The 12,327-nt window shown below is 53.5% G+C and overlaps 1 protein-coding gene across 2 annotated transcripts; it reads right to left on the bottom strand.

Moving 5' to 3' along the window:
* Positions 1-2,598: 2,598 nt before the first annotated feature.
* TRIM47 (tripartite motif containing 47) lies at positions 2,599-7,348 on the bottom strand. Of its 2 annotated transcripts, none has more exons than XM_057536848.1 (6): positions 6,617-7,348; positions 5,481-5,576; positions 4,769-4,999; positions 4,395-4,593; positions 3,850-3,924; positions 2,599-3,567 (listed from the first exon to the last, which is right to left on the bottom strand). In XM_057536848.1, the coding sequence occupies exons 1-6, from the start codon at positions 7,289-7,291 to the stop codon at positions 2,927-2,929; spliced, it is 1,917 nt and encodes a 638-aa protein (XP_057392831.1). In that variant the 5' UTR covers positions 7,292-7,348; the 3' UTR covers positions 2,599-2,926. The 2 variants fall into 2 exon arrangements, with proteins under 2 accessions (XP_057392831.1, XP_057392832.1); XM_057536849.1 differs by having other exon boundaries at positions 3,850-3,921.
* Positions 7,349-12,327: the final 4,979 nt, after the last annotated feature.

Raw genomic sequence — 12,327 nt, 5'->3', positions numbered from 1 at the left:
CTGCCATTGTCTGCGACTGGTGGGGCTCCGACGGGAGTGTCGGAGATCACAGATCCTCAGGCACCTCTGGAAGGAAGGCCTCTGGTGGCCGTGGAAACTGGGCCAAGGGCAGCTCTTACACAGGCTTAGCTTTGGGAAGTAGCGCGCGCGCGCGTGTACATGTGAGTTTAGACATTTTTAAGCACATACCTCAATTTCTTCATCTGGAAACGGTAGTGGTAAAAGAAGATTTGGACTAGATCTATGGTTTTCTAACCTTTCGTCTTTTTAACAGCTTCTCTTTTTGCAAGTCATCTTGGGTAAAATCTGCTCTGGTTAAAGTGTTGTTAGGGATGGTGAGGGGCTCGACCCCTGGTTTCCCCTCCCACCCCTCCAGCCTGCCCTGCCTCATTATACCTCCTCAGAACTCCAGGTGTCCTCAGAGCATGTTTGAAAAGTTACTGGGCTGGATCCACACACACAAATACACAGACATACACCCAGGCAGATATGAAGACCTATACACTAATGCACACACAACATACAAGCACAGACACACACACAGAGACACAGAGACACATAACATAGATACACATAGACACACAAACACACACATAGGCAAAGAGATACACCCCAAAACACATAGACTCTCACATACACCCCATCTCTCCGGCTCTAGTGCTTTCCTAGAGTCACAGAGGAAGTGCAGGGTTGCAGCTAACACTCCACTCTGGGGATAACACTGAAACCCGGGGGCGAGCTCAGTCAGCCCCTTGCCAGCTGTGCAGCCCTGGGTGAGCCAGTCCCCTGTTTTGAGCTGTAAATCTGTTAACACTGGGAAGTGAGATTAAGATGCACAAGGTTCAGGACTTCCCTGGTGGCGCAGTGGTTAAGAATCTGCCTGCCAATGCAGGGAACACAGGTTCGAGCCCTGGTCCGGGAAGATCCCACATGCCTCAGAGCAACTAAGCCCGTGTGCCACAATTACTGAACCTGTGTTCTAGAGCCTGTGAGCCACAACTACTGAGCCCACGTGCCACAACTACTGAGCCCACGTGCCACAACTACTGAAGCCCATGTGCCTAGAGCCCGTGCTCCGCAACAAGAGAAGCCACCGCAATGAGAAGCCCGCACACTGCAAGGAAGAGTGGCCCCCGTTCACCGCAACTAGAGAAAGCCTGCGTGAAGCAACGAAGACCCAACGCAGCCAAAAATAAAAATAAAAAAAAGATGCACAAGGTTCCATGAGTCTTTGGAAGCTGGCAGTCACTCTGCAAGTGGCAGGGACTTTGTGGCTGCAGAGTTGACTAGTCAGGCCCGAATTCCAACCAGGAAGCGCCAGTCCTGTGCAGGGGCCTTGTCCATCTGACTCACGTTCCGTGACATGCCAGGACCCTGCAGGATCAGGGACCCGAGGGTTCTCTGTAAGGGGAGTGTGTGGGGTGGGGCGTGCCAGGGTGGGCGGTGGGAGGGGCTCTGGGAAAGGTGGGAGGCCCCCATTGGTCTACGTTGTGACAGCGACAGGAGCAGCCTCCCCCATCCGTCCCAGGCCCGGGGAGGTGGGGCCCTTGGCTGTCAAGGAAACGGTGTTGAGAACACAGAGCCCCAGGAGCCAGCAGGCCCCGCCCGGAAAAACAACATCCTGGCTTCTGCGGCACCGGCAGGCGCTGTAGGAGGGGCTATTTTTAGCGGGTGAGGCAGCCAGGGCAGGACTTGTATGGCCTTGCTGTCTGGCTGCATAACTCACCCATTGTCCCACCGGACCCTGGGCTCTTTGCCTGCCTCTGCTCTCCAGGCATGGCCCTCCCTGGGGTGCACCTGAGTCACAGACGACCCCAGCAGGAGGGGGCTGGCCTGGGAACACACTCACCTCGTAGCCTCAGGGAGCAAGCCTTCCCCTTGAAAGCAGAACGCGGGCATCCCAAGCTAGGCTGGGGGTTCTGGAGCGGCAGGGGCACTGGGCCTTCTTGGGAGAGAGATGGAGGTTCTGCTGGGGCCCAGGGCCCAGGGTCTCCCCCGCGTGGAGGCGAAGCACCGTTCCAGCCGCACAGCTGGTGCGGAGATGGGAGGCAGCTTCCAAAGGAGGACACAGGTCATTTTAGTGTAGATGTTCTCCGCTCCAGCCGCACCCGGGGGTCAGTCCAACCACATCTCTCATGGGCTGAGAAAGTATGTGTATGAAAGAAGCTCTAGGTCTCAAACTTTCTTGCCCATGCCCAGGAGTCATGCCCTGCTCTTGGGGGCTGTGATGTCTGTATTTAATCCTGGGCACAAACACCATTAGGCAGGTCCAGAACTAGGCTGCGGCATCAAGGATGAAAATAGCGGGTGGGAACCAGGCTGTCCAAAGCAAACACTCGGGCAGCCAGAATGACTGTGGGGCTGAACCCCTCCGGGAGAAGCCACCTCTACCTCTCCCTGTCCAGAACCAGGGAGCAGGTGTGCCCCAAAGGGTAGGCACCCCATTTCAGCCTCCTCTTCCTGGGCCAGGGTTCTCCCTCCCAATAGGAATCTGGGACTAGGCTTGTTCCCTTGTCCTGCCTTTCAAGACGTGCTCTTGAAAGATGAGAAGTATTGGGAATTCTTGGTGGGTGGAGAGAAGGGTAGAAAAGGGACTCATTCATTCGACAAATGTTTATTGAGCACCTACTATGTGCCAGGCACTGTCCCAAGAACCTGGGAGAGGAAAGGTCGGGGTAACCCTGGAGCTGTCCAAGCTGCAGTGTCTTCTCCCAGAAACAAGGCCTGCAGGGGGACAGGGTCTCAGCCTCCTCCCTGAGAGGTGGAAGACCTTGTATATGGAAGGTGGAGGCCTCTATAAATTAGAAGCCTGGGGAATGTGTGGGACTCCAAGGCTGGTGTCTTCCCTGGGGCAAAGCAGGGGTGCAGAGAAGCAAGCTTCCCAGGAGCTGGGACAGCAGCGGGAGGAGGCCCCGTGCCCCCTGCATCACCTCCTCTTCAGCACGGATATGCAGGACTTCTTGAGGGGCCCGATCTGCAGATGGGCATCCACGCTCTCCAGGAAGAAGGCGGGCTTGAGCCTGTGTGTGAAGAGCTCCGCAAAGTGGCTGTCCAGGCGGCTCTGGAAGGGGTCAACCGGGGAGGCTGGGGTGCCACACCGGCGGGCCCGGGAGGACTTCAGCCTCCGCAGAAGGCTCATCTTGCCATCCCGCACGGCGTAGAAGGCCAGGGCTCGGTCAGCATATTCCAGGCAGATCCCGACGGTGGGCGAGAAGGGCTGGGGCAGGAGCACCTCCAGCCCGTGGAACCAGACGGAGAAGCTGCGTCCGTTCCACTGCAGGCAGCAGGAGTGAGCATTGCGTCCAAGCCGGCCCCGGTCGTAGGGCTCTTGCGGGGAGAAGTCTTCGGCCATGACTCCCACGCTGACCCAGCCCTCAATGATCTCCACCTCCCAGTAGTAGGTGCCCCGGTCCAGGGCGCCCTCGCCCAGCACCTGCTCGCAGTGGGTGAAGCGGGTGGGCGACTCGGGGTAGTTGATGGGACACAGCACCCTCTTCACACCCTTGGTTCCAAACAGCTGCAGGAACTTGTCTGCCGTGTCGCTGTCCAGGTCCACAATGTAGGCAACTGCTCCCACGGAACAGACAGAGAGAGATGCAGGGCTCAGGTCCAAGGTCAGGTGGGACAGCCCCTCCCCTAGGGGCCCACCTCCCCAAACACAGCCTCTCCCCTCCTCTGCAACTGGCCCTCCGCAACCAGGCCACCCTGGGGAGCACGGCATGAGCTGACCTAGTTCACCAGCATGAATGAGGAGGGACAGGAATCCAAGCCCTCATGGGCCAGGGCCCAGCCCAGCAGCCTTGGGAGGGCCCAGTATGAGCAGCGGGGCGAGCCCAGGTGTCGACTTACACTTGAGGAAGTAATCCCTGGGAGCCTCACTCTCCAGGCTGTTGGTGCTTTCGGGGTCCTGGGACTCAGCATCTGCTGCAGAAGAGGAGACAGTGCAGAGGGGGTCTCCCCGGCTGCCCGTGGCTGGGCCGCTGTGCAAGGTGACCCCCCCACCCCGAACCTGTGACTGAACTTCCCCTCCTCCCCCTTCCTCCCAGCACCCCAGGCCACCTGGGGGCAGGCACACGCCCAAATATGGTACACTGTGTTCACACACATGCCTGGTCCTCGGGCTCTGCCCCCGCTCCACTTCCTCCCTGGGCCTCAGCCCTTCTGAAGCTAGAGGGTGGTCTAGCTCTGTCTAGAGGAGAGGCCTGCTCTGCCCCCTGGGCTGTGGCCAAAGGGGCTGACTCGTGCTTACAGGGTGGTGACTCCAGCCATTGGCAGGATTTTGGGTCCCACCCTGAGCCTGGCAGTTTCCATCCTCCACTCCTGAACGGGCACCAGGCCTGGGGGCCTGTGCGGGGAGTCTGGGGAAGGATGAGTCACTTGCGGGGGACACCCACCTTCCGTGCCTGGCTTCTGCAGCCCGTCCTCGTCGCTGCCCAGCCCCTGCAGCTGCTCCCACTGGCTGGTGCAGGCTGAAGCCAGGCCGTCTCGTACCACCTGCACGGCCTGGGATGACTTGGTGAAGCTGAGCTCCCTTGGGGGCCCGGGCCCAGGGCCGCATCCCTCCTCCAGGGCCAGCCTGAGCGCCAGGAGCTCCTGTGCCAGACAAACGCCCATTAAGGCCCTGCTGGCCACAGCTCCTCCTGGCTGGAGTGAGACGGCTCTGCCAGGAGGCTGGCACAGCCCTGAAGGCCAGGCACCCGCTGCCTTCTCCCTCCGCCTCCCGCCTACCCCCTTCCGTGTCCTCTCTGGCCTGCAGAGCTGCCCTCACCTGCAGGAAGCTGACCGAGTCGGCTTCAGGGACCTGACTGAGGTTGTGGCGGGCCCGGCTGAGCCGGCTGCGCTGTTCCTCCTGCTGCCGCAGGTCGCCCTGGGAGCGGCCCAGCAGGGTCGCCTCCCCCTCGTCGATGAAGGCCAGCACCTCTGTCTGAAACCCCTGCAGGACGGCCGCAGCCTCGGCAAACAGCCGGCTCACCCTTTCCCGTTCTGCCACGGCTGCACTCTGCACAGGAGGACAGAGGTGGCGGTGATGAGGGCAAAGAACGTCACTTCCCAGACCCCACTTTCCCACCCTGCCCTCTCGGGGGGACAGAAGCACCAGCCCCAGCTGCCCTGTTTGGGTGTGTTGGGTCTTCGTTTCTGTGCAAGGGCTTTCTCTAGTTGCGGCAAGCGGGGGCCACTCTTCATCACGGTGCACGGGCCTCTCTCTATCGCGGCCTCTCTTGTTGCGGAGCACAGGCTCCAGACGCACAGGCTCAGTAATTGTGGCTCACGGGCCCAGTTGCTCCGCGGCATGTGGGATCTTCCCAGACCAGGGCTAGAACCCGTGTCCCCTGCATTGGCAGGCAGATTCTCAACCACTGCACCACCAGGGAAGCCTGAGCATGGACTTCTTTAGAGTGGATGGTACCATGCTGAGAGCTCACACTGCCAGGAGCCTACTGCAGGAGTGAACGGGGGCGGGGGTTAGGGCCGGATCTGACCTTGATGAGGGCCACCGTGCGCCGGGACTGTGCGATGCCCGCTCCCAGCTCGTCCATGCGGTCCTCCACAGCGCTCAGGACTTTGGGCTGCTCGGCCTGTGAACGACACCCTTGAGCACGGGGTCTGGCAGAGCTCACAACCCTGCACTGGTGTCCCAGGCCTCACCAAGGGGGGAGGAGAGGGGTGACCTGGGAGGGAGTGGTATCTGGTATAGGTGGGACTGGGAGCGGCCATGATATGCCAGAGGTGCCTCAAGCCCAGGCTGGTGCCGTTCCCGAATGCCCAGGCAGAGGGCAGGCTGGCCAGCTGTGGGTTGTCTGCCTCCCCTCTTTGACCGGTGAGCAAGTAGAGGGCCATCTATGGTCCTCAGTGTTGCTCACATTCATTTGAGAACTTTCTTCAGTGGGGAAGAGGCAGAGAAAGAGAGTGAGGAGGGGGCCCTGCACAAGATGGCATTCAGCTGTCCCGGGGATCATTGTCCCCAAAGAGTCTGTGCCCCCAGCCCAGGCCTGAAAAATAGGGATTCCGGGCAAATCCCCTGGGTCTTATGAGTCACCACTCCAGGCAGGAGAGACGGAAAATCCCAAGGCAGAGGCGCCAAGACCGGGCTGGGGGCCAAAGGAAACTGCGGGCGGAGGTAACCGGCCGGACAGCGTGCACAAGCTCCCACCACGGGCCCCCGGAACAGCTGGACAGAGCGGTCTGTGTGCTCGGCCCACCCTCGGCAGCACTCCTTTCGCCTGCCACACCCATCCAAACCCTCAGCCCAGGCAAATCTGAGCGGCAATCTGCAGGAGCTCGGCCGGCGCAGCAGCTGCGCGGCGGAAATCAGCCGCCTGGGATCACATGGGCCTAACCCTGCTCCCTGCTGCTTTAAACCCCAAGGCCCCTGCTCCAGCCTCAGGCTCCCAGCCCGCCCATCTTTTTCGAGTTCTCACTGGGTCCCTCCAACCCCCATTCTCGTCCCGAGCGGAATGTCCCACAGCGAGCGGAGACCGTCAGGGCTGGAAGGGACCGCAAAAATCCTCAGGTTAGAGGAGGGGATTAAGGATGGGGGAGAGGGGTCCCCGGCCCTCGGCCGCCACGCGAGGCCCGTCGCTCGCTCGCCCGCCCTCCCGCCGCGCCCGCGCCCCACCTCCTGGAGCGCGCGCTCCTGCTCCAGCGGCACGAGTTCGTGGCCCCGGTGCTCCTGGGCGGCACAGGCCTCACACAGGCACACTCGCTCCGCGCGGCAGTAGCGCTCGAGCGGCCGCAGGTGGCGCGGGCACAGGCTCTCCTCCAGCCGACGCAGCGGCGGCACCAGGCGGTGTCCGCGCAGCGCGGGGCTGCGCTCGTGCGGGCCTAGGTGCGCGGGGCAGAAGGAGGCGAAGCAGGAGAGGCAGGAGAGCGCGGCGGGTAGGGCGGCGCCCTCGGGGCAGGCGTCGCAGCGCACCGGCTCTTCGCCCGCCGGCCACGGCTCCGGCGCGCAGGGAGCCGACGGCTCCGGGGCGCTGGGAGGCGCACTGGGCGCCACCGGCTCGGGGGCCCGGGCCGGGCCGGACCCGGGGCCGGGCCCCGGGCCCGAGCCCTGGCGGAGCTGCAGCAGCTCGGACAGCGTGTGGTTCTTGCGGAGCTGCAGGCCGTCGGGGAAGGGCTCCTGGCACAGCGGGCAGCGGGCCGTGCCTCCCGGCCCGCCGGCGCCACCCGCGCCGCGGTGCGGCCAGAGCGCGCCCAGGCAGGCAAGGCAGAAGTTGTGGCCGCAGGGCAGCGTCACTGGCTCCCGGAGCGGCTCCAGGCAGATGGGGCAGCTGAAGGGGCCGCTGCCGTCCATGGCTCCGCGGTCGCGGGGCACCGCCTGTGCTGCTCCCGTCTGGGAGGGACCCGGACTGTTCGCGATGCGGCTCCGCCCCTGGGACCGAGGCCAAGGATCCGGCCCCCGCCCACCCCCCCGGCTCGGACCGCCCCCCAGCGCCACAGGCCCGCCCGCCGGCCCTGACACCCAGCCCCAGCCCCCCGGACAGCGCGGGGTGGCCTCTGGGCCCCGTCTGACCCCTAAGGGCTCCTGGACGAAAGGGCTGTGAGAGAGAGAGGGCAGAGGGCAGAGAAGGCAATGCGGGGGACACGCTGAAAGCAGGGAAGGAGTTCACTCCTCCATGACCCCCCATAAACTACCCCACCCCATGGCCAGCCAGGGGCTCCGGAGGGGCTGGGTGACCCCACTTTGTTCCGCAGGCACCTTTGCGCTCCAGACCCCTCCGCAGCACCTTTAAGCAAAGTTGCTGAGCTGCTGAAGGCAGGGAAAAATAACTGCTGATATGCGCATGTTTTTGCCCCTATTTAACCCCGGGTGGGAAACTTGGGCTTCTCTAAACTTGAAATGGGAAGTTGATGTCATCCTCCAGGTCCATCGTCCTGGGAATTCAGTTCTGGTCCACCGACACTCCTGTGGTGTGCCTGGGGCTAGGGGTGTGGGTTCCCCAAGTGGAGGCGTTTGCTGAGACTCGTTCAACTATGCACTCAAAATGGTGCATTTTATTATATGTAAACTATACCTCGATAATGTTAAATTAAAAAAAATAGAATGGCAACAGAATAACAAAAGTAGCATTGGGTTGTAACCCAAAGTATAAAATAAACAAACATCCATGAGTTCATGCTGGTGTAAATAAATGACTGGATAAATAAATAAATGAGGGAGAATAGACAAATTTCCCATTCAGAGGAATTCCAAACAGTTTTGGTAAATACTCCAAGGTGGAGAATGGCTTCCCACTCCTTAAGTGTAGACGGTGCATAGTGACTTTCTTCCAAAGGGTGCAGAAGAGTAACTTTACAATGGAGAAACCTGAGGAAAACCACCTCAGCCAGGTGATCAAGGTCAACATCAACAGTGATAAGTCATGTCGGCAGTAAGTACCCTTGGTATGATGTGGTCTTCCTACCCAAAAGCCCATAACCCCACTCTAATTATGATTAAAACTTTAGACAAATTCCAATAAGACACAGACTACACAGCACCTGACCAGAACCCCTTGAAACTGTCAAGGTCATCAAACAAAAGCAGGGAAAGTCTGAAAAATTGTCACATCCAAGAGAAGCCCAAGGAGACATGATAACTAAATGTAATGTGTATTCTGGACATGTTCCTGAGAGAGAAAAAGGATGTTAAGGGGAAACTAAGGCAATTCGAATAAATTATAGAATATAGTTAATAAGAATGTATCAATATTGGCTCTTTCAGTGTGACAAATGTACCATAGTCACCAAGTGAACAGAAGGGGAAATTGGGAGGGAGGTATATGGGAATTCTGAATGATCTTTGCAACTTTTCTGTAACTTTGTAACTATTCTAAAATTAAAAGTTCATTTAAAAAAAAAACTAAAATAATTGGGGCAATGCTTCCTACCCTGAGGCCTGCAGACCTCCTGCTGATGAGAGGCCAAAGTGGAAGGAATAAAGTGGTGGAGAGGATTGATTCACCTAGAGGTGGGGATTAGCCTTTCTTGCTCTGCCGGGGGCCCTCTTGAAGCCTGGTGTAGTCTCAGAAGCCTTTCCAGAATAATGCTTTTATTTATTTATTTATTTAATTTTATTTTTTTAAAAACATCTTTATTGAAGTATAATTGCTTCAAATGGTGTGTTAGTTTCTGCTTTATAACAAAGTGAATCAGCTACACATATACACACGTTCCCATATCTCCTCCCTCCTGCATCTCCCTCCCTCCCACCCTCCCCATCCCACCCCCCCAGGCGGTCACAAAGCACTGAGCTGATCTCCCTGTGCTATGCGGCTGCTTCCCACTAGCTATCTATTTTACATTTGGTAGTGTATATATGTCCATGACACTCTCTCACCCTGTCATATCTCACCCCTCCCCCTCCCCATATCCTCAAGTCCATTCTTTAGTAGGTCTGTGTCTTTATTCCCATCTTGCCACTGTTCTTCATGACCTTTTTTTTTTTCCTTAGATTCCATATATATGTGTTAGCCTACTGTATTTGTTTTTCTCTTTCTGACTTACTTCACTCTGTATGACAGACTCTAACTCCATCCACCTCATTACAAATACCTCCATTTCATTTCTTTTTATGGCTGAGTAATATTCTATTGTATACATGTGCCACATCTTCTTTATCCATTCATCCGATGATGGACACCTAAGTTGCTTCCATGTCCTGGCTATTGTACTTAGAGCTGCAATGAACATTTTGGTACATGACTCTTTTTGAATTATGGTTTTCTCAGCGTATATGCCCAGTAGTGGGATTGCTGGGTCGTATGGTAGCAGAATAATGCTTTTAAATGCACAAAATAAAATGCAGAAGATTCCATGGCAACCAATTACATTGAAATACAGGTTCAAAATATAAAGAAAACAAATTTGCGATAAAGTTATATATGTGTTTTTTTAACACAAGAACAAATAACAAGATCTGATGGAGGCCTAAGAATTACTGTATTTTTGAAATAGTGATGAATGTAAACATATTTCAAGTTCTCTGTCACCTCTGTAATGTGCTATGAAAAATCTGTAACTTCTTTTTTTTTTGAATTTTTGAATTTTATTTTATTTATTTTTTACACAGAAGGTTCTTATTAGTTATCTATTTTACACATATTAGTGTACACATGTCAATCCCAATCTTCCAATTCATCCCACCACCACCCCCCCTCGCCACTTCCCCCCTTGGTGTCCATACGTTTGTTCTCTACATCTGTGTCTCAACTTCTGCCCTGCAAACCAGTTCATCTGTACCATTTTTCTAGGTTCCACATATATGCACTAACATACGATATTTGTTTTTCTCTTTCTGACTTACTTCACTCTCTATGACAGTCTCTAGATCCATCCAGGTCTCAACAAATGACTCAATTTCATTCTTTTTATGGCTGAGTAATATTCCATTGTATATATGTACCACATCTTCTTTATCCATTCATCTGTCGATGGGCATTTAGGTTGCTTCCATGACCTGGCTATTGTAAATAGTGCTGCAATGAACATTGGGGGGCATGTGTCTTTTTGAATTATGGTTTTCTCTGGGTATATGCCCAGTAGTGGGACTGCTGGATCATATGGTAATTATATTTTTAGTTTTTTAAGGAACCTCCATACTGTTCTCCATAGTGGCTGTATCAATTTACATTCCCACCAACAGTGCAAGAGGGTTCCCTTTTCTCCACACCCTCTCCAACATTTGTTGTTTGTAGATTTTCTGATGATGCCCATTCTAACTGGTGTGAGGTGATACCTCATTGTAGTTTAGATTTGCATTTCTCTAATAATTAGTGATGTTGAGCAGCTTTTCATGTGCTTCTTGGCCATCTGTATGTCTTCTTTGGAGAAATGTCTATTTAGGTCTTCTGCCCATGTTTGGATTGGGTTGTTTGTTTCTTTAATATTGAGCTGCATGAGCTGTTTATATATTTTGGAGATTAATCCTCTGTCCGTTGATTCGTTTGCAACTATTTTCTCCCATTCTGAGGGTTGTCTTTTCGTCTTGTTTATGGTTTCCTTTACTGTGCAAAAGCTTTTAAGTTTCATTAGGTCCCATTTGTTTATTTTTGTTTTTATTTCCATTACTCTAGGAGGTGGATCAAAAAAGATCTTGCTGTGATTTATGTCAAAGAGTGTTCTTCCTATGTTTTCCTCTAAGAGTTTTATAGTGTCCGGTCTTACATTTAGGTCTCGAATCCATTTTGAGTTTATTTTTATGTATGGTGTTAGGGAGTGTTCTAATTTCATTCTTTTACATGTAGCTGTCCAGTGTTCCCAGCACCACTTATTGAAGAGACTGTCTTTTCTCCATTGTATATCCTTGCCTCCTTTGTCATAGATTAGTTGACCATAGGTGTGTGGGTTTATATCTGGGCTTTCTATCCTGTTCCATTGATCTATATTTCTGTTTTTGTGCCAGTACCATATTGTCTTGATTACTGTAGCTTTGTAGTATAGTCTGAAGTCAGGGAGTCTGATTCCTCCACCTCCGTTTTTTTCCCTCAAGACTGCTTTGGCTATTCGGAGTCTTTTGTGTCTCCATACAAATTCTAAGATTTTTTGTTCTAGTTCCGTAAAAAATGCCATTGGTAATTTGATAGGGATTGCATTGAATCTGTAGATTGCTTTGGGTAGTATAGTCATTTTCACAATATTGATTCTTCCAATCCAAGAGCATGGTATATCTCTCCTTCTGTTGGTATCATCTTTAATTTCTTTCATCAGTGTCTTACAGTTTTCTGCATACAGGTCTTTTGTCTCCCTAGGTAGGTTTATTCCTAGGTATTTTATTCTTTTTGTTGCAATGGTAAATGGGAGTGTTTCCTTAATTTCTCTTTCAGATTTTTCATCATTAGTGTATAGGAATGCAAGAGATTTCTGTGCATTAATTTGATATCCTGCAACTTTACCAAATTCATTGATTAGCTCTAGTAGTTTTCTGGTGGCATTTTTAGGATTCTCTATGTATAGTATCATGTCATCAGCAAACAGTGACTGTTTTACTTCTTCTTTTCCAATTTGTATTCCTTTTATTTCTTTTTCTTCTCTGATTGCTGTGGCTAGGGCTTCCAAAACTATGTTGAATAATAGTGGTGAGAGTGGACATCCTTGTCTTGTTCCTGATCTTAGAGGAAATGCTTTCAGTTTTTCACCATTGAGAATGAAGTTTGCTGTGGGTTCGTCGTATATGGCCTTTATTATGTTGAGGTAGGTTCCCTCTATGCCCACTTTCTGGAGAGTTTTTATCATAAATGGGTGTTGAATTTTGTCAAAAGCTTTTTCTGCATCTATTGAGATGGTCATGGTTTTTCTTCTTCAATTTGTTAATATGGTGTATCACATTGATTGATTTGTGTATATTGAAGA

This window comes from Balaenoptera acutorostrata, chromosome 20 (genome assembly GCF_949987535.1).
Source record: "Balaenoptera acutorostrata chromosome 20, mBalAcu1.1, whole genome shotgun sequence".
Lineage (NCBI taxonomy): Eukaryota > Metazoa > Chordata > Mammalia > Artiodactyla > Balaenopteridae > Balaenoptera > Balaenoptera acutorostrata.
This window is presented reverse-complemented; position numbering and strand designations above follow the sequence as displayed.